Here is a 19,318-nt window from a genome sequence, read left to right as displayed (position 1 = left end):
CTCAGCAGTTCCCTTTTATGGGTTTTCCTGCGGAAACTCAAGACTCCGTCGCCATAAAGACAATCAATGGTTTCACTTTCACCCACACTGTTCACAGAAGACGTGTGTGAATGGTTCGTTCCTGTTCCCTGAAGGCTGGGATTTTCCACCACTTACACAACTTTTTGACAGATCTTGACATTTAATCCAAGGAATCAAACAACATCACACAGATTGGACTAATTTCTACAGCTTCATCAGTGAACATGAGGAGCTTTCTGGGAGTGTTAATGGTGTTAGCTGTCTCAGGTAAGCGTTCATGGTTTAAACTGCTCAGTAGAGTTTGACACTATCTTCCGCTGTGGAATGATTGTAGGCCTGGCTTGTAAATTATTATATGTCTTTAATGCATGTTAACTTTAACTTTTATGCACAGGTGAATGTTATTGATTGATGTTATTGATTGATTGATTGAAATTATTATACCTTGACAAAATAAGAGTAAAATAATAATACATCGATGATGTCATAGTAATATGAGATTGTAAGATGGGATGTGTATAATATATTTATTGTTGTGTAACTATTAACATCAATGTTATAAAGAAGAACATATACAAGTAGTTTATTTTCAAAGCAGCAGGGAAACTTGTGTTTTCAAAGTATTACAGTGTATGTGTTGATCAGGTCTATCGTCTATGTTCCACAGCGAATGACGAGGACCCTATCGTACGCTCCGCAGGAGAGAGTGTCCTTCTGCCATGCAACTGCCCAGGCAGAAACACGGACAAAGAATTTAAGTGGCAAATGGAATCAGACGGACCTGAGGTGTTCGTAATCAGCCAGACCCACAAAGATGACAGATACAAGAGCAGAGCCAGAATATTTGTGAATGATACAGAGAACCTCAGCAACTGCTCCCTTCTCCTGGACGACATCATCACAAATGACACGGGAAAATACAAATGCAGTTTCTATATAGGAGAAATGTACCAACACGTTTCCATAAACCTCAACGTGACTGGTAAGTCATGATGCATAGCTGCAGTATCTGATCACTCATCCATTCACCCATCCATCTACAGCAGATTTTTCTTTTCCAGTTTTAACTTAGCTCTTCTCCAGCCAAACTACCCTGTTTGTCAGCGCAATGTTAGCAACCTGAATGGGGGTTTAAGCATTTTCCAGTGTGATGTAGAAGGACGCTACAGAGAACCAGAAATTCAGTGGTATTTGGATGGAAAGTTTCTTACAAATTCATCCACCACCAACATAGAGCGCACGTCCCCCATGGGTGCTCCTACTGGCCTCTACCGTTTCCAGAGCAAACTCTCCACTCAATTCAAGTGGACCTCAGAGTTTAAATGGGTTGTGAAGGCCAAAGGCATTAACCCCTAACATTCACTATTACTGCAATTCAGGTAACTCTTTGTTTTGGAGAGGATGGGAGTTTTACTGTATATCGTCCATTGCTATCATCGACAAATTTAATACATGATATTAGCTGCAAAAGCAGCAATAGGTAGGTAGGAAGATGGGTAGGTATGTAGGTTGGTAGATCGGTCGGTATATGTGAGTAGTTTGGTAGATTGGTTTGTAGGAAGGCAGGCAGGTGGGTAGGTAAGAAGGAAGGAGGTAGGTTTACATGGTAGGTGGATATACTACAGCATGTAATAAAAACATCTTAAAATGCAAAGCATTGGTTAGGATATTTAAATTCAATTAATTGAGAAAAAATTGATTTGTTGGTTATTAATTGTCATGTTTTTGCACATTTTAAGGTTTTAGTTTGGTTGGTCAAGGTAAATCCTCCCAAGTCAAACCAAGCTGCTGCATTCGAATCTTCAAAATCATCCCCATTGTGTTGCTGCTCGGATTTTGCCTGGTCTGTGGTGCCGTAGTGAGAGAGTAAGTCATTAAATCAACCTGGACTCTTCTGTGTTGATCGGACAAACTTTTTATTTGATAACAAGGACAAGAGAAGTGGAGGGTCACAACTTCTGTGATGAATTCCAATGTGGAAACAGTTTCACCTGAACTGTGCTTAGTCATGAATGTGGTATCAAACTCATACGGAGGCTGTTTCCAGGCAAGTGTCATCCTGTATCCAGCCACAGATGGATTGTTGCCTATTCATCCTGTGAACTTTCATGGATGTTTGCAGGCAGATGTTTTAACTCTCTCCTTTCAGTTCAGCAACTGTCAAAAGAGAACGAGGAAGAGAGAGAGATGTCTGTGACTTTGAACTTGTACGTTTAAATGTATTTGGTTACATCTCAGGTATAAAAAAAGCAAAGAATTGTGAAAAATCATCTTTCAACAAAAATAACTGTTTGCATTGACCAACAGTGAAACTTCATATTAAAAACCAATACTAACTAGAAAGGCATCAGCATACCTCCGACAAGGCTCATAGTCCTCTTAAATTCAATCAAGCTGCACCAAATTTTACACACTCATGGATATCAGCCCCCCAAATATTGCAGAATTTATTCATCAAGATCCATTCATTATTTTCTGGGAAAACGTGGAAAATGTTGAAAAACGCTCTCACAATGTTGAAAAAGTTTAATTAAATCCTGGATGTGACCACTGATTCTCATCCACCTTAAATTTCCATGGGTTTTTCACTGACACATCCTTCCACCAAGTCTGTCCAGTTGTTTTTGTGTAATTCTGCTAACAAACCAACACAAAATGCCTTGACAGAGGTAAAACACACATTATTTGCCAAACCATATGACATATGACTTATTCTAAAAAGATTCAGATGGAGTTCAATACTTAATAGGTAGTGTGACAATCTTGAGTAAATCACAATCGCTTACTCTGTGTTTTCAGTCTTTATGTTCTAAATGTTGTTCATCCTTACAGAAAAACTGAAATCTGAGCCATTTGGTGATTTAAAACTTTCTGTCATTAATTACATGTAAAAAAAATGATTATTACAGAGATTTACTATATAAGTAGATTAATATGATTTTGTTTGGAACAACTGTATAAAATATTAACTGAATATTATGAACACAATATTTTCTATGTTGTTTTCCAATTGTACCATGTAAAGCAAATATTTTGTAAGATGTATAAAAAGGGATTTACTGGGGTTTTCTACATTTTCTTTGACAAGCACTCTCTTTGCTTTTACACCAATCAACCATGACATTAAAACCCGTCACTTGTTTTGAAATTGTGGCTGACGGAATGTGAACGGCAGGTTGATTTGAATGTTGTTGCTCTGCTGGATTTGTTACACCTTTTGTAAATAAACAGATTAAAGTTCATTTTATGTAATATATAGTAGGTTTTGGACGGAGCCCCTGTGGCATGTTTGATCATATCATTCAACCCTGAGAACTGTGAAATACGCAGGAATCTGAAGCAAGCTGGAGGAGAGGGACTTGCAATAACATGTGTTTTTTTTTTTTTTCATTTTTAAAAGTTCAATATCAGAATGATACAATAGTAAGAGAAAATCATGAATCAGTCATATTTATGAGCTTGTAAGTCGCCTTATTGTAAGATAATAGGTTAGTAAAGTAAGTAAATCCTGATTATGAGATCCAATTAATTATAAAATAGCTAATTTAAATTATTGGTTCGTTATTTATTTTTTTTAGTTAATAAGTCTTTAATCTGAGTTAGTAAGTCGTTATTTTGAGATATTGTTATTTTGACTTAGTGGAACATTGTTTTGAAATACCAAGTTATTATGAGTTAGTCATTGTTTTCAGATACCTAGTCATTATTCTGAGACCATAATTTATTATTTTGAGTTACTTATTCATTATCATGAGGTTGAGAGTCATTACTTTTGTGATATTAAGTAATTATTTGGAGTTAGAAAGTCATAATTTCTTTAACAAAGTGGCAGAAATGATCCTGTTATAATCTACCTGTGTTGTATGATTTTGGTTCCTGCGATGCTCAAATTAACTTAGTTTAATATATTTGTAAATCAGAAGAAGGCATTTAATCCAAACTCTCAGCAGTTCCCTTTATGGGTTTTCCTGCGGAAACTCAAGACTCCGTCGCCATAAAGACAATCAATGGTTTCACTTTCACCCACACTGTTCACAGAAGACTTGTGTGAATGGTTCGTTCCTGTTCCCTGAAGGCTGGGATTTTCCCCCATTTACACAACTTTTTGACAGATCTTGACATTTAATCCAAGGAATCAAACAACATCACACAGATTGGACTAATTTCTACAGCTTCATCAGTGAACATGAGGAGCTTTCTGGGAGTGTTAATGGTGTTAGCTGTCTCAGGTAAGCGTTCATGGTTTAAACTGCTCAGTAGAGTTTGACACTATCTTCCGCTGTGGAATGACTGTAGGCCTGGCTTGTAAATTATTATATGTCTTTAATGCATGTAATGAAATTAGTCTAAAAATGGAGAGAGAGTTAGTGTTGCGAATGTCTGGTGGGAGGGAGATCCAGAGGCAAAGGGCAGAGCGGCTGAAGGCTCTAGATCCCTTGGTGGACAAACGGGCGGGTGGTACAGTGAGGGGAATGGAAGAAGAAGATCTGATGGTGCGGGAGGGTGTGTCGATGTGCACGAGTTCAGAAAGGTGTGGTGGAGCGATTTTGCAAGCTGTTGAAGTTACTTGGGCATTTACCACGTGAAACCAGTTTCTTTTCATTTAAGATATCAAGGGGAAAGCACCACAAAACTAGTTAAAATGTTTTAAGTATCAAACGTTTTAACTTTTAAGCACAGGTGAATGTTATTTATGTACAAAATGATGAAATTATTATACCTTGACAAAATAAGAGTAAAATAATAATACATCGATGATGTCATAGTAATATGAGATTGTAAGATGGGATGTGTATAATATATTTATTGTTGTGTAACTATTAACATCAATGCTATAAAGATGAACATATACAAGTAGTACATTTTCAAAGCAGCAGGGAAACTTGTGTTTTTAAAGTATTACAGTGTATGTGTTGATCAGGTCTATCGTCTATGTTCCACAGCGAATGACGAGGACCCAATCGTACGCTCCGCAGGAGAGAGTGTCCTTCTGCCATGCAACTGCACAGGCAGAAACATGTCCTTAGATTTTCACTGGCAAATGGAATTAGACGGACATGAGGTGTTTGTAATCAACCAGACCCACACAGGTGGCAGATACAAGGGCAGAGCCAGAATATCTGTGGATGATACAGAGAACCGCAGCAACTGCTCTCTTCTCCTGAGCGACATCATCGCAAATGACACGGGAAAATACAAATGCTGTTTCAATAACGGAAAATCGTACAACCCCATTTTCATAACGCTCAAGGTGACTGGTAAGTCATGATGCATACCTGCAGTATCTGATCACTCATCCATTCACCCGTCAATCTACAGCAGAGTTTTATTTTCCAGTTTTAACTTAGGTCTTCTCTCACCAGCCAAACTACCCTGTTTGTCAGCGCAATGTTAGCAACCTGAATGGGGGTTTAAACATTTTCCAGTGTGATGTAGAAGGACGCTACAGAGAACCAGAAATTCAGTGGTATTTGGATGGAAAGTTTCTTACAAATTCATCCACCACCAACATAGAGCGCACGTCCCCCATGGGTGCTCCTACTGGCCTCTACCGTTTCCAGAGGAAACTCTCCACTCAATTCAAGTGGACCTCAGAGGTTAAATGGGTCGTGAAGGCCAAAGGCATTAACCCCTAACATTCACTATTACTGCAATTCAGGTAACTCTTTGTTTTGGAGAGGATGGGAGTTTTACTGGATATCGTCCATTGCTATCATCGACAAATTTAATACATGATATTAGTTGCAAAAGCAGCAATAGGTAGGTAGGAAGATGGGTAGGTATGTAGGTTGGTAGATCGGTCGGTATATGTGAGTAGTTTGGTAGATTGGTTTGTAGGAAGGCAGGCAGGTGGGTAGGTAAGAAGGAAGGAGGTAGGTTTACATGGTAGGTGGATATACTACAGCATGTAATAAAAACATCTTAAAACGCAAAGTATTGGTTAGGATATTTAAATTCAATTAATTGAGAAAAAATAGATTTGTTGGTTATTAATTGTCATGTTTTTGCACATTTTAAGGTTTTAGTTTGGTTGGTCAAGGTAAATCCTCCCAAGTCAAACCAAGCTGCTGCATTCGAATCTTCAAAATCATCCCCATTGTGTTGCTGCTCGGATTTTGCCTGGTCTGTGGTGCCGTAGTGAGAGAGTAAGTCATTAAATCAACCTGGACTCTTCTGTGTTGATCGGACAAACTTTTTATTTGATAACAAGGACAAGAGAAGTGGAGGGTCACAACTTCTGTGATGAATTCCAATGTGGAAACAGTTTCACCTGAACTGTGCTTAGTCATGAATGTGGTATCAAGTTCATACGCAGGCTGTTTCCAGGCAAGTTTCATCCTGTATCCAGCCACAGATGGATTGTTGCCTATTCATCCTGTGAACTTTCATGGATGTTTGCAGGCAGATGTTTTAACTCTCTCCTTTCAGTTCAGCAACTGTCAAAAGATAAAGAGCAAGAGAGAGAGATGTCTGTGACTTTGAACTTGTACGTTTAAATGTATTTGGTTACATCTCAGGTATAAAAAAAGCAAAGAATTGTGAAAAATCATCTTTCAACAAAAATAACTGTTTGCATTGTTGTAGTTCCTGTAGCATATGACCAACAGTCAAACTTCATATTAAAAAACAATACTAACTAGAAAGGCATCAGCATACCTCCGACAAGGCTCATAGTCCTCTTAAATTCAATCAGGCTGCACCAAATTTCACACACTCATGGATATCAGCCCCCCAAATATTGCAGAATTTATTCATCAAGATTCATTCATTAAAATGATGAATGGATGTTGTTCATCCTTACAGAAAAACTGAAATCTGAGCCATTTGGTGATTTAAAACTTTCTGTCATTAATTACATGTAAAAAAAATATTATTACAGAGATTTACTATATAAGTAGATTAATATGGTTTTGTTTGGAACAACTGTATAAAATATTAACTGAATATTATAAACACAATATTTTCTATGTTGTTTTACAATTGTACCATGTAAAGCAAATATTTTGTAAGATGTATAAAAAGGGATTTACTGGGGTTTTCTACATTTTCTTTGACAAGCACTCTCTTTGCTTTTACACCAATCAACCATGACATTAAAACCCGTCACTTGTTTTGAAATTGTGGCTGACGGAATGTGAACGGCAGGTTGATTTGAATGTTGTTGCTCTGCTGGATTTGTTACACCTTTTGTAAATAAACAGGTTAATGTCATTTTATGTAATATATAGTAGGTTTTGGACGGAGCCCCTGTGGCATGTTTGATCATATCATTCAACCCTAAGAACTGTGAAAGACGCAGGAATCTGAAGCAAGCTGGAGGAGAGGGACTTGCAATAACATGTGAATTTTTTTTTTTTAATTTCTAAAAGTTCAAAAGTAAACCTACTGTACCTAATACCTTGGAAATACTTTGCTGAGCAAGTAAAACATAATAATCCTTTCACCCATATGTCCTAATTTTGTGTCTGTGATGTGTGCAGATCACTTAAAGTCTTAGCAACATATTTTATCTTATTCCAACATGTTTAGACTGGTTCAGGGAATGCGCACAGACCACAAATTCAAACTTAATTGTGTCTAACTGAAAGAAATGTGTGAACTTTCAGCAGTGTGTTTTTACAGATGTGTGAGCGAGGAGAGATACAGTAATAGGTACGGCATCAAAGAAACATATTCGTGTTGGTTCTCCGCATTATCTACCAGAAATCCGCGCAGACATTTCTCTGTACATTTCCATGAGTGTCAATATATGCAAGAAAAGTTCATTAACCTGAAGGTAAATAAACAAAGTTTGGTTCAAAAAAGAAAAGTTTGGAAAACTGAATTCATTTATTTAAATTTTTTTCAGCAGCCACATGCATATTGTCGAAATAAACATTACATTACCTTACATTTAAATATACAGTAAATTAATATCAAGAACAATTTTCTAAAATGGTAAATAATATTTATGGTTTGTGACTCTAAATACACATTCACAAAACATGTACAGAAGATAATGGGGTGATCGATGATGATGGTCTCTCAACTCAACTGTTTGTTCCCTGAGAAGCCCCCAATGGCAAATCACATAATGAATAAACGGTTATTGTTGCTTGCTGATGATTGAAATTTAATTGGTTTCTTAAAACATGATACACATTTAATATAATGTTTTAAATTAATATTACTGTTTCTTTATTTGAGATAATGTTCTTTATGAAAGAAATATGGCTTAACATGTTAATATAAATTAATGACATGTTTATGAATAATATACATTTTATCATTCATTTTCACATTATACTTTTTTTAATTGGTTAATATTGACCCTGATGTGCTTAAAGCAAGGTGATTTAGGCTTTTTTTTTAAAGTCTGATACAAGTCTCCCAGATTATCAAATTCAGGCAGAATTTTCTTTTATTGGCATAAAGAACACTAAAAGCTATGGCATGTCTCCTTTTATTATGATATCCCGAAATCTTCTTCTTGATTGGTTGGAAAACAACCTTAAGGAATATAGAAAGTTATAATATGTTGATCTAATATGTAAAACAAATATCGGAAGATTAGCCAAATTAAAAAAAAAATTGCATCAGGAAGTCCATAAATGCATATTTCTCCATTTAAATAACTTAAATGATTGTTACCCAAAGCATGCTGTCCCACATGATCAATCATGGTTGATCAAGTGGGACAGCTAAAAAAATATTAAACATATTTTAAGCAACTCAATCCATATTCTCTTGCTTGAATACACCATAAACATAAATTATTATGTTGTTGTTGTTGTCCTGTTTTACTGCTCACATAATTCTTAACTTCAACACTGATATTTATTTACAGAAGTTGAAATAGTATGCAATAATATTCCTAAATCGAGTTTATGCACAACATCTTAAAGAACACTTTAAAATAACTTTATTACTGAGAGTAAAATCGGTGACCAAAACATAAAGCGACGTCCAGTAGACGTGCCACGTCATCACTGCGTCTGACGTAGTGAGATAACAGGAAGTGACACGGGCGGCTACGGAGCTAGCTCGAGGCTAGTGAGCAGAAATGAATCTGCACGTAATAAATAGTTCTGTGTGTTTTCACAGGCCGGAACAAGAGTGACGTTTTATCCACGGTAAGTTCAGTTTTGAACGGTGTAAACTATATGTTGATCAAATGTCTGTAAAGAGGTTGTATCTGAAGGAAGGGGGTTAGCTGGATGCTAATAGATATTGATTTAGACGTTGATACATAGAAGATAATGTCAATCTACTTAGAAATGTATACTCTGTTTGTATTGTATCCCGTGTCACTGTGTAGACCATTATGTGGACCCTGATTCTGAATAATAAATATCACGCAATCACCTTAACACGCACAGAATAGTCAGCAAATCCAACAACTGAACAGAGAGATGTCACCACAGTCAGTGAAGTGTCTTCTATACATACTGCAGCATTTGGGAGGTTCCTGGGTAATGGGTTGATTTCTTTGAATGCAGTTGTAAACCTTAATAACTTATATCACATGTACTATGACAAGTGTTCATACTGGACGACTTTAAAGTTGCAGTGTGTAGAATTTAGTGACATAAAGTGGCGAAGTTGCCTGTTGCAGCTGAACACCCCTCACCTCCTCCTCCCCTTCCAAACAGGAAACAGAACCTGTGGTAACCTTCAGTTTTCATAAACACTCAAAGGGTGTGTAGTTTGTCCAGTCTGGGTTACTACAAGAAACATGGCAGCCTCCATAGAGGGGGGTCCATGATGCTAATATAACGTATTTCAATATAAAGGGCCCATTCTAGGGTAAATAAAACAACAATTTGTATAATTTAGATGAAACACACTCGTGAAAACATCACTAGGATTATTTTATATAAAATTTCTGTCAATAGATCCCTTTCACCTAGATCTTACACACTGGACCTTTTAAGAAAGAAAGTGAAGTGTTTGTTTAGCTGAAGTCTGTAATAAAAAAGTATTAAATCTATAGCTGCAATGATTTAGAGGATAATCCATTAGATGGTTGGCACTAGAATACTCATATTTACTACATTCCACATTATTGTAAACTGAATATTTTCGTTTTTTTTACGTTTTGTCAAAACAAGATGAGCATTATTCCTTCATTCAGTTTTCTGGGGTTGTTTATGAATTTTCAACTTATTAACTGATTATTAAAATACTGTTGTTGCTGTTTTAAATAAATTGGTGTTGATGCACTAACAGGTGAATGAATGCATTACAGTACTGGTGCAGCGCACAGCCACACAAGGAATCTGCCATGGGCCAACGGAGGAGAGCGGCAGCTTTGAGCAATCCTTCATCTCAGGGAGAATCTGGAGCTCCTGCAGAGTCTGTCAGGGTCTTCAACAGGAAGCACAACATTTGCATGGTGTCCGACTTCTTCTATCCAAATATGGGAGGAGTAGAAAGTCACATTTACCAGCTTTCCCAATGTCTGGTTGAAAAGGGACACAAGGTGGTAATCGTCACCCATGCCTATGGAAAGAGGAAGGGTCTTAGGTACCTGACCAATGGACTGAAAGTCTACTACCTCCCCCTGCAGGTGATGTACAACCAGTCCACAGCCACTACCTTACTCCACAGTCTCCCACTGCTGCGTTGTGTGTTCTTCAGAGAACGCATCACTATGGTGCATGCACACAGTTCGTTCTCCGCTCTGGCCCATGATGCACTGTTCCACGCCAAGACCATGGGCCTGAACACGGTTTGTGACTCATAATGACCCAGAAGAAACATTTTAAAATCTTTTTATCTACCCCTTTATCCGTGCTACACGTGATCTAAAGACTATTATCATTCACAGGTTTTCACTGACCACTCACTCTTTGGCTTCGCTGACATCAGCTCTGTGCTGACCAACAAGCTCCTGACTGTGTCCCTGTGTGATACCAACCACATTGTGTGTGTGTCGTACACCAGTAAAGAGAACACGGTGCTCCGAGCAGTGCTCAACCCAGAGATAGTATCTGTTATTCCCAACGCTGTTGACCCTATGGATTTTACCCCGGATCCCTCCCAGCGCCCAGACGACAGAATCACCATTGTGGTCATCAGCCGTCTTGTCTACCGCAAGGGTACAGAGAAATAAAATTGTATAAGCTATGTTTCAGTATTTCCAGCTGGCTGTAGTCAAGGCAGTGGAGTGTTATGGTGAAGGGACCAAACCCTTTGAAACAATTCATCTTCAGGGCTTCTAAGAATAAATGTTTATTTACATAGTACTTTTATTTAAAAGAGAGAACATTGGCTGACATTCTTCAGCCTCATAAATCCAGTATCAGTATATAAAGTGTTCTGGTATATGTGTTGCATTACATTCATTGTTAAAACCGATTTTCTGTTCTTCGTCTCATAAGGAATCGATCTTCTTGGTGGAATAATCCCAGAGCTCTGCCTCAAACATCCAGATCTGCACTTTCTAGTTGGTGGAGAGGGGCCGAAGAGAATTGTGTTGGAGGAAGTGAGAGAGAAGTACCAGCTGCATGACAGGTCTTGCACATAATTCTTGAGAATATTTGACAGGATTGTATCATTTTAACGTCTTTAAGGATATGGAGTAATTTGAAGAAATCTATACTCTACCAGCACTTAATGGTGCCTTAATGGAACCTCAGATAATAACATTGCACCAGCCACATTTTCTGTCATAAAAGTTGACAAAAGTGTTTAGTTTTTATTGTATTTTCATTATTTGTATTGAATTTATTGTAGGTCTTTGTGGAAATGCAGTGAGTTGCTGCATTATCCATGACCAGAATGTCCACAACGTATTTATTGCATGGGCCTAACTTCTTTCAATTGGAACTTTGCAGGGTGCGTCTTCTTGGGGCTTTGGAGCACAAAGATGTCTGTGGCGTTTTGGTGCAGGGTCACATCTTCCTCAACACATCACTGACCGAAGCGTTCTGCATGGCCATTGTGGAGGGAGCCAGCTGTGGACTTCAGGTCTGGTGCCATTCATGCAACAGTTTAATGAGAGGAAATGATGATGTGTGATGGAGGGCAGACAGTTGGAGGGTTTTCAGTCCAAAGATACAGTATCCAGCTGATAATTTACCCTTGAATTGAATTATTTATGGTAGTGAAACTCATGACTCTACATGGAACAATATTACACACAACTTGATTAGGTAATGATTGTTTACGTTTGTGTTTACATTTGCTTTCTAAAACTCATTCTGACAAAAAAGCTGATATTAAGACCCTCCTTCTCTCAGTCAGTTTTAAATCATTGTTACAGTTTTGGATCCATCACAAACATCCATCTTAATTCATGTCACTACACAAAGCCAAATATAGAATTCTACAATCTGTTTACATAATGTAAAAAAACTTTTCCATCCATTGATATAAAAAAGGAACTAAACAAACATTTGCATATCTCATCAGCTTTACAAAATCAGCGGCCGAAGTCATTTTAATAGAGCTAAATAGAATTGGGATGGTATAGCTGTAGTTGTTGAAATCTTGTCATAGATTTCCTGTGGGTGTGCTCATAGGTGGCTGCTCAATTCCGTTTTATAGCACATGAGGAGAAAAGGGGGAGAGGCAAAGCGAGATAGCCGTTTTGGGTGGAAATGGTGATCATTAAAAACCAGCCGATTAATGACAATAATGGTTACAAATGGAGGACAGAAGCTGACGATGCAGGAGAATCATATGTGAGAGGGGAAGTTTGGTCAGTTGGTGTTTGGCGTCAGAGGAGGAGAAAACAGCACTGTCAGCAATTAATTGAGGAACAGAAATAACAGAATAATGTGACTGGTAAATGGCCAGGTTCAGCTAATCTAAGGGACTAGTGCACTTTCTCTAAAAGGTTTCATCATGCTGAGAATATTTTGATTAAGATCCAGATGCATATTTGGAGCGTGTCTGTACACGCTTACAGCAGCACTCACGCGATGAAATTATTGTTTTCAACCTGATACTAAGACTGTTCTGTTTAATACTTTCAAAGAACGTGTTCAGAACTTTAGATTGATACTAGAACAGATTCAGTTGTACTCTCATATATGGTGTCATTCATACCTCTGTGTCTATTTGTCTTCACTGCTTGTGCATCAAGTTTTTGTTTTAATTTGAAGGTGGTCAGCACCCGTGTCGGCGGCATTCCCGAAGTGTTACCTGAAGATCTGATCACCCTGTGTGAGCCCACTGTTGGCTCGTTGTGTGCTGGTCTAGAAACGGTCATCGCCCGGCAGCGGTCCGGCTCTGTCCCTTCCCCCGCATCCATCCATTCACGTGTGCAGACCCTCTACACTTGGAGAAACGTTGCAGAGAGGACTGAAAAAGTAGGTTCACCAACACCTCAGTCATATCTTGTTAGTGTCACTTCAGTACATGCATTTACGTTAGAGCGTGTCGATGTGCTGAAGACCTTCTTGTCTCTTGGTTTCTTGGAATGAAACAGAAATGTGTTCTCTCTGTGTCTGAACTTCATTGTGGTGTGTGTTTACATGATATGCTGATGCCAGCACTCACTATGAAGATCTGAATAACAGGTTACAGCAACCTGATTTTCCTGAATGTGTGTGTGTGTGTGTCTGTGTCAGTGTGTCAGTGGAAACGGTTAGAATCAGGACGCCCTGCTTATTTATTTCTGCTAATTTATTTCCCATGTGACGTGGTTTGTCCTGTTTGCATGTAAGTGTACTGACTCACTCAGCTGAGGCGCGTGGTAATCGTTTGTCGACTCATCATTGGGTTTTTCCCCCTCAGGTCTACGACAGAGTGGCTGGAGAGGAGGTGCTGCCTTTGGACAGACGGTTACGGAGACTTAGGGCTCACTGCGGCCCCGTAGCCGGCTCCATCTTTGCATTCATGGCTGTTTTAGACTTCCTCTTCCTGCTTCTCCTGCAGTGGTGGTTGCCAGATCGGTTCATGGACGTCGCCGTGGACGCCACCGGCCGTCACGGACTGTGGAGGCATGAAACGAGCAGTAAAAAAGAAACTCATTCTAAAAGATCTGCCAAGCCAGCAGCAGAACTCCATCACTCTATACCTCACTCCTAGCTGCAACTACTAAATGCTGAATGTGCTCACGGTAACTCCAAACGCTGTTTACATTTACTAATCAAAGGGATCTTGTTTGAAAGCATTCTATTTAAGATTTATTTTTATATTTACAAATTAAAATGGAAATCTGCAGGAGCCCTAGCGACTGTAATAAGTACTTTTTTGATTTTAAAAACATTATAAATTGCACTGACCAGAGTGAGTAAAAGGGCTTATAAATTGTACTCTTACTGTTTCATTGTTCTAAACTGCAGTGAATTATTTTCAGTGTAGTTTTTATGTTTAGTGCAAATTTTTATTTATTTTATTTTGATACCACTAATTTTACTCCGGTTTATCTTTTCTCTCCTTTGCGATTTACTGAATATCAAACCCGGGAGTTTTCTAAGACGATTGTGTGACTACCAGACTGTCCACTCCAGAAAATAAAGTGTACTTTATTTCATCTGTTTTCACTTTGTGTTTTATTTAGGTTGCCTCCAGTTTTATCTTGCAAGGACAATACACCCAGAAAGACATTGAAGAGCCGCTTACTTAGAATTAGTTTTACAAAAGAGACGGCTCATAGGAATGACGAATGCCAGACGAAACACAATGTAGCTGTGAAACGGGAGGTGATAGCGATGGGATGGGGGCCTATTCAATGCTGACAGTTGGGATTTGCATAGCGTCATGTTTGGAGGTTGGACATTATATCACGCCTAGAAAAACAACCTCGTTATGTGAGTTGATGCAGACAGCTGAAACTGAAAATACTGAACTTTGTCACGTGTTACATTTGCAACGATAACAAGAGCTGCAGATATGTGACCAATGAACAAATCTGTAGAGAGACGTAAAGAGCTGTGTGACTGTATCTCATCAGAATACATTTCAGAGGACGTAGATGTGCTTTATTGTAAGTAAGTGACAGAATATTTTGATCACATGACTTGCGATGGCAAGATACAACTGTCCCTTTAGCTGAAAATGTGCCGTCATAACAGAAAATAGTGCAAAATCACACATAACAGATTTGGCGAAATGAAATACAGCACACAGCTCTTGTACCTCTCAAATATGGAGAGTGTGAAACTTGTGCAAGCCTTTGTTTGTCCCTCTGCTTGTAGCCGGTTACATGCCCATTTCGAAGTATTTTATTCAAGGTACGTCAGTGGAGGCCCATTCCCACAACACACTGTAATGTAGACTAGATCCATGGACTGGGATGAGGGTGGGCGGAAGGTGGTAATGTGGGGGAGGTGGCCAAGGACCCACATAAGAGGGGGAGGAAGGCCGACTACACGATTGTGTATCTGACCGGGTGAGCTTGAGCTTGTCCTGGATAGTCGTGGAAAAGTTTGCTACTATTTCATTTTCTTCATGGCTGCTGTTCAAACAGAAGTTTCCCTGTGCCCAAGTTGGCAGAGGCCCTTGTATATCTATGGGGGGCTGGTATGCAACTCACTGATGGCTGGTAGGTGTATTTTTATTTTCTATTTGGTCAATTCGGCTCTGTTATTTTGTGTTTTGGGAAAAATACGGCTCACACAACTGGTTCAGATTTCTTATTTCATGAACAATTTCACAAAACTTCCAACAACAGGTAGTTTGTCTTTGCACATATTTGCATTAAAGCAACAAATACATGTCTTTATAGTTTTCTAGGTTTTTTAAAGTTACATTATTGTAAATACAAAACTACAGATCAGCTGAAACATGGAAACTTTGTATAGAGGTTTTGTTGACTTGCTCCACAGTGGTCAACAAAGCCCAGAGTGTGTATTGTTCAGTGATTTTGGGTGTTCATGGCTGGGCCGACCCTGAAAAACAAGATAAACGTGCATTCAGACGAGGCCATCTCAACCTCACAGAGCCCACCATCTATCTGTGACCTTCCTGAAAATGGAGACTTTACCGACCGTGTCCTTTGTCTCCCAGACTACTGGTCGGACAGGACTCCTCTCCACGAGGCTGCCTACCAGGGCCGACTGCTCCACCTCAGAAGCCTCATCGCTCAGGTAAACATAACCCGGCTCTGTCTTGATATTTATGATACAGGCTCATATGTTGAATTGCAACCCTGATCATTCTCTTATCCTCCTGCAGGGCTTCCACTTGGACACACTCACCATGGACAGAGTCTCTCCCCTGCATGAAGCTTGTCTCGGTGGACATTATGCATGTGCCAAGTTCCTGTTGGACAACGGTGCAAATGTAAGAGCGATACATCAGTTCTGCGTTAAATCCTCGTTTGTGAAGGTTTACTTTTATCGATAGATAGATAGATAGAAGTGTTTCTAATGTTGTATCTCCCCATGTGTATGTAAGTGAGGCTATGGACTAAATATCCAACTGTGTACCAAGCAGTGATAATAATGCAGCCTTGGAATCATGTGTCTTCATGTTTTCCTCCAAAGGTGAACACAGTATCAATAGATGGTGCCACACCTCTCTTCAACTCCTGCAGCAGCGGGAGTTCTGCCTGTGTCAGGCTCATTTTGCAGCACAGTGCCCTCATCAGCGCCACCTATCAGCTGGTATCGCCAATACACGAGGCCGCAAAGAGAGGTGTGTATGTGTAAACATGTACTGGTGTTAGAGATCTGTCACTATGATCTGTCACTGCTCAGACTCTGACGCTGAGGTGCTTCTTCATCAGGCCACAGAGAGTGTCTGGAGCTGCTGCTGAGCTACGGAGCACATGTTGACATGGAGCTGCCAGTAGTGGGGACTCCGCTGTATGCTGCCTGCACGGCGGGGGCCGCTGTCTCCGTGGAGCTGCTGCTTCGCACAGGTACTCTCATCTGTGACCTCAGTCAAAAAGATTTAGCAGATAAATGAACTTCTTTTAGGTGTTTCACATTCTTTGATTCACTATTGATATTACATTTGATTTACAGGGTGCTTTAAAGATTCTGTCAGTTACACATCAAGTAAAATAAAATATAAAAACACAATCCCAAGGTGCAACAATACTATTGGGAAGCCATATTTAAATTCAGTAGATCCAGATTTTAATTCGGATCTGCAACAAATTTCACACACTCATGGATAACAATCACCGAAACACAGCTGATTTTTGTTTCAGCAATATCCATGATTTATTTTAATGTGGAATCAATAAAAATTGATTTTGACTGTGAGTCTGATGGAAATTTTGCGTGTTGGTTAACTTGGGATGGAATAAGCTTTCGGAGACGCATATGTCTTGAGCATAAACTATGTGGAAGCTCCATCGAGGAGAATACCAATGAGCAATCTATGTAATGTCACTAAATTCTGAAAGTAATCTTCCACGCAGGAAGTAATACAAAAAATGTACTACATGTCCAAATAATGACATTCTTCAAGGGAACACAGCATCTATCCATACTTGTGTGTGAACACTCTGTTGGACATGAAATCATGGTTACATTAGTCTGGTCTATACCTGGAAATGCATCTATTGTCCCTGAAGGGCACCTGTATTGTGACTGTTGACTCCAGCCAGAGACTCATCATACTGTATCCCCACAACCTTGGTTGCTATGGCAACTGCTTTTAGGGACTGTCATTGTCTCCACCCCCTTTCCCAGATCAGAGAAGTGTGTGATGTTTATGGCTCTTGTGGATGTGGCTGCAAATAATCTAATATTATTCATAGCTCTGCTTTAAGTTCCCATCTAATAATGTTTCCATTAGAGCCACAGATTTTCACTCTGTATTATTACTCTTTCTCATCAAAGTGGTGGAGCCTGTGAGGAAACATGTTGGTTGTGGTGTGCTTCAGTTATCCGGGAGATAAACCCTCTGTGCTTGTGTGTGTGTGTGTGCACACAGGAGCAGACGTTCAAATAGGGTGTGGACAGGACAGTCCTTTACACGCTGCAGTTCGATTTGGAGGAGCCGACATCGTGGACCTCCTGCTGGACTTCGGAGCTGACGTGTGTTGTAGGAACGCAGAGGGAAAAACTCCTCTGGACCTGTCAGCACCAAACAGCCCAGTGAGAACCAAACTACAGTCAAGAGGTGTGTTGTAGAGTATGAAGGCACTCGCATCCATGTTACACACACAACCTAACACTGATTGATTCACTCCCTGGAAGTCGTGCCAACTTTGCTCTGTCTCTTCTGCCCAGGTCCTTACACTCTGTCTGAGCTGAGTCGGTTCTGTATTCGCAGACGTCTGGGAAGGAATCGTCTGCACAGAGTGTCCAGCCTGTTCATTCCTCACAGTATCCAGGACTTCCTCCTCTACCAATGAAGCATCTCCAGCTTGCTTGTGTGGCTCACATTGATCCAGGCCCTACTCTGACCTATAAGGCAAAACACGAGTGGGCAAAGACAGTCACATTTAGAGAATTATAGCTTTCCCAGGCGGCACGTTGATGCAGTGGTTAGCACTGTCGCCTAAAAGCAAGAAGGTCCTTGCGGTGAATCCTGGCTCGGCCGGGTTCTTTCTGTGAGGAGTTTGCATGTTCTCTCTACAACTCTGGGCGTTTCTCCGGGTACGCCCACTTCCTGCCAAATGGCCGAAGACAAGCCGCTTAGGTTGTTTGGCAATTCTAAATTGTCCAAAGGTTTGAATGGCTGTTTGTATCTGTATATCAGCCCTGTGATCCGCTGGCGGCCTGTGAAAGGGTATAACCTGCCTCTCGACCACTGTCAAAGGATGGATGCGTTTAATAATTACTGATCACGAAGAGTTCAGAGATCAGTTGTATTCATATTGTAGCCACTGGGATGTATATTTATACTTTTAAGGAAAATAACTGGAGGTTGAATAAATATAAAAACAAATGAAGTGGAATTTAACTGATTTTACATATCAACACCTGTTTACAGTTGTAGGGGAGTAAAACTGCATATGCAAAACAGCTGCATAAAATCTTTTGGTGGCTCCAGGGAGTTTGGGTCAACAGTGTAAAGTCTTTCAAACTGTCTGGAAAATTGAGCGTGGTGGTGTGGAGAGAATAGAGCTCAACAAGGGCCTGATATCCCCGCCATGTCTCTACATAAGGCAAGCAGCTGGGAGCCACATTAGCCGTGGGTAGAGCAGATGTATGAAATGTTTTCTTTTTTTAAGTTGATATTGATATAATACACAGTGGTCCACTGTGACAGTGTTGCAGGAGTGCAATACTAAATCTACACTTTAAAATTGTAATACAGGTTTTTACAGAATGAGCAAACCCCTGTATTCACTGAGAGTAAATTTGTATTTTGTAAAAAGCATTGCAAGAAATAACAGCATGCCATCAGTGTCTATATTAAAATGAATAAATCGTGATGTGCTGCAGAAGACTTGTCCAAT

At 39.6% G+C, this 19,318-nt stretch overlaps 2 protein-coding genes and 3 long non-coding RNA genes across 6 annotated transcripts; 4 read left to right on the top strand and 1 right to left on the bottom strand.

Moving 5' to 3' along the window:
- The first annotated feature begins 1,790 nt into the window (after window positions 1–1,790).
- On the top strand, window positions 1,791–2,908 carry LOC117755425. The gene is made up of 2 exons (XR_004612589.1): window positions 1,791–2,103; window positions 2,171–2,908. It is a non-coding gene; the product is annotated as an uncharacterized LOC117755425 (long non-coding RNA).
- Window positions 2,177–3,178, bottom strand: LOC117755426. Its single transcript, XR_004612590.1, has 2 exons — window positions 2,507–3,178; window positions 2,177–2,415 (listed from the first exon to the last, which is right to left on the bottom strand). It is a non-coding gene; the product is annotated as an uncharacterized LOC117755426 (long non-coding RNA).
- Window positions 3,179–4,071: 893 nt separating this feature from the next.
- Window positions 4,072–6,558, top strand: LOC117755427. The gene is made up of 3 exons (XR_004612591.1): window positions 4,072–4,250; window positions 4,965–6,383; window positions 6,451–6,558. It is a non-coding gene; the product is annotated as an uncharacterized LOC117755427 (long non-coding RNA).
- Window positions 6,559–8,948: 2,390 nt separating this feature from the next.
- Window positions 8,949–14,482, top strand: piga (phosphatidylinositol glycan anchor biosynthesis, class A). 2 transcript variants are annotated; one of them, XM_034575216.1, is made up of 8 exons: window positions 8,949–9,134; window positions 10,250–10,483; window positions 10,571–10,732; window positions 10,832–11,102; window positions 11,385–11,517; window positions 11,841–11,973; window positions 13,113–13,319; window positions 13,747–14,477. In XM_034575216.1, the coding sequence occupies exons 2-8, from the start codon at window positions 10,286–10,288 to the stop codon at window positions 14,038–14,040; spliced, it is 1,398 nt and encodes a 465-aa protein (XP_034431107.1). In that variant the 5' UTR covers window positions 8,949–9,134; window positions 10,250–10,285; the 3' UTR covers window positions 14,041–14,477. The 2 variants fall into 2 exon arrangements, with proteins under 2 accessions (XP_034431107.1, XP_034431106.1); XM_034575215.1 differs by having other exon boundaries at window positions 10,250–10,732; window positions 13,747–14,482.
- A 784-nt stretch (window positions 14,483–15,266) lies between these two features.
- On the top strand, window positions 15,267–19,045 carry asb11 (ankyrin repeat and SOCS box containing 11). The gene is made up of 7 exons (XM_034575223.1): window positions 15,267–15,499; window positions 15,964–16,043; window positions 16,132–16,239; window positions 16,443–16,593; window positions 16,685–16,819; window positions 17,845–18,033; window positions 18,144–19,045. The coding sequence occupies exons 1-7, from the start codon at window positions 15,406–15,408 to the stop codon at window positions 18,266–18,268; spliced, it is 882 nt and encodes a 293-aa protein (XP_034431114.1). The 5' UTR covers window positions 15,267–15,405; the 3' UTR covers window positions 18,269–19,045.
- The last annotated feature ends 273 nt before the right edge of the window (window positions 19,046–19,318 follow it).

This window comes from Hippoglossus hippoglossus, chromosome 21, assembly GCF_009819705.1.
Source record: "Hippoglossus hippoglossus isolate fHipHip1 chromosome 21, fHipHip1.pri, whole genome shotgun sequence".
Taxonomy (NCBI): Eukaryota; Metazoa; Chordata; class Actinopteri; order Pleuronectiformes; family Pleuronectidae; genus Hippoglossus; species Hippoglossus hippoglossus.
This window is presented reverse-complemented; position numbering and strand designations above follow the sequence as displayed.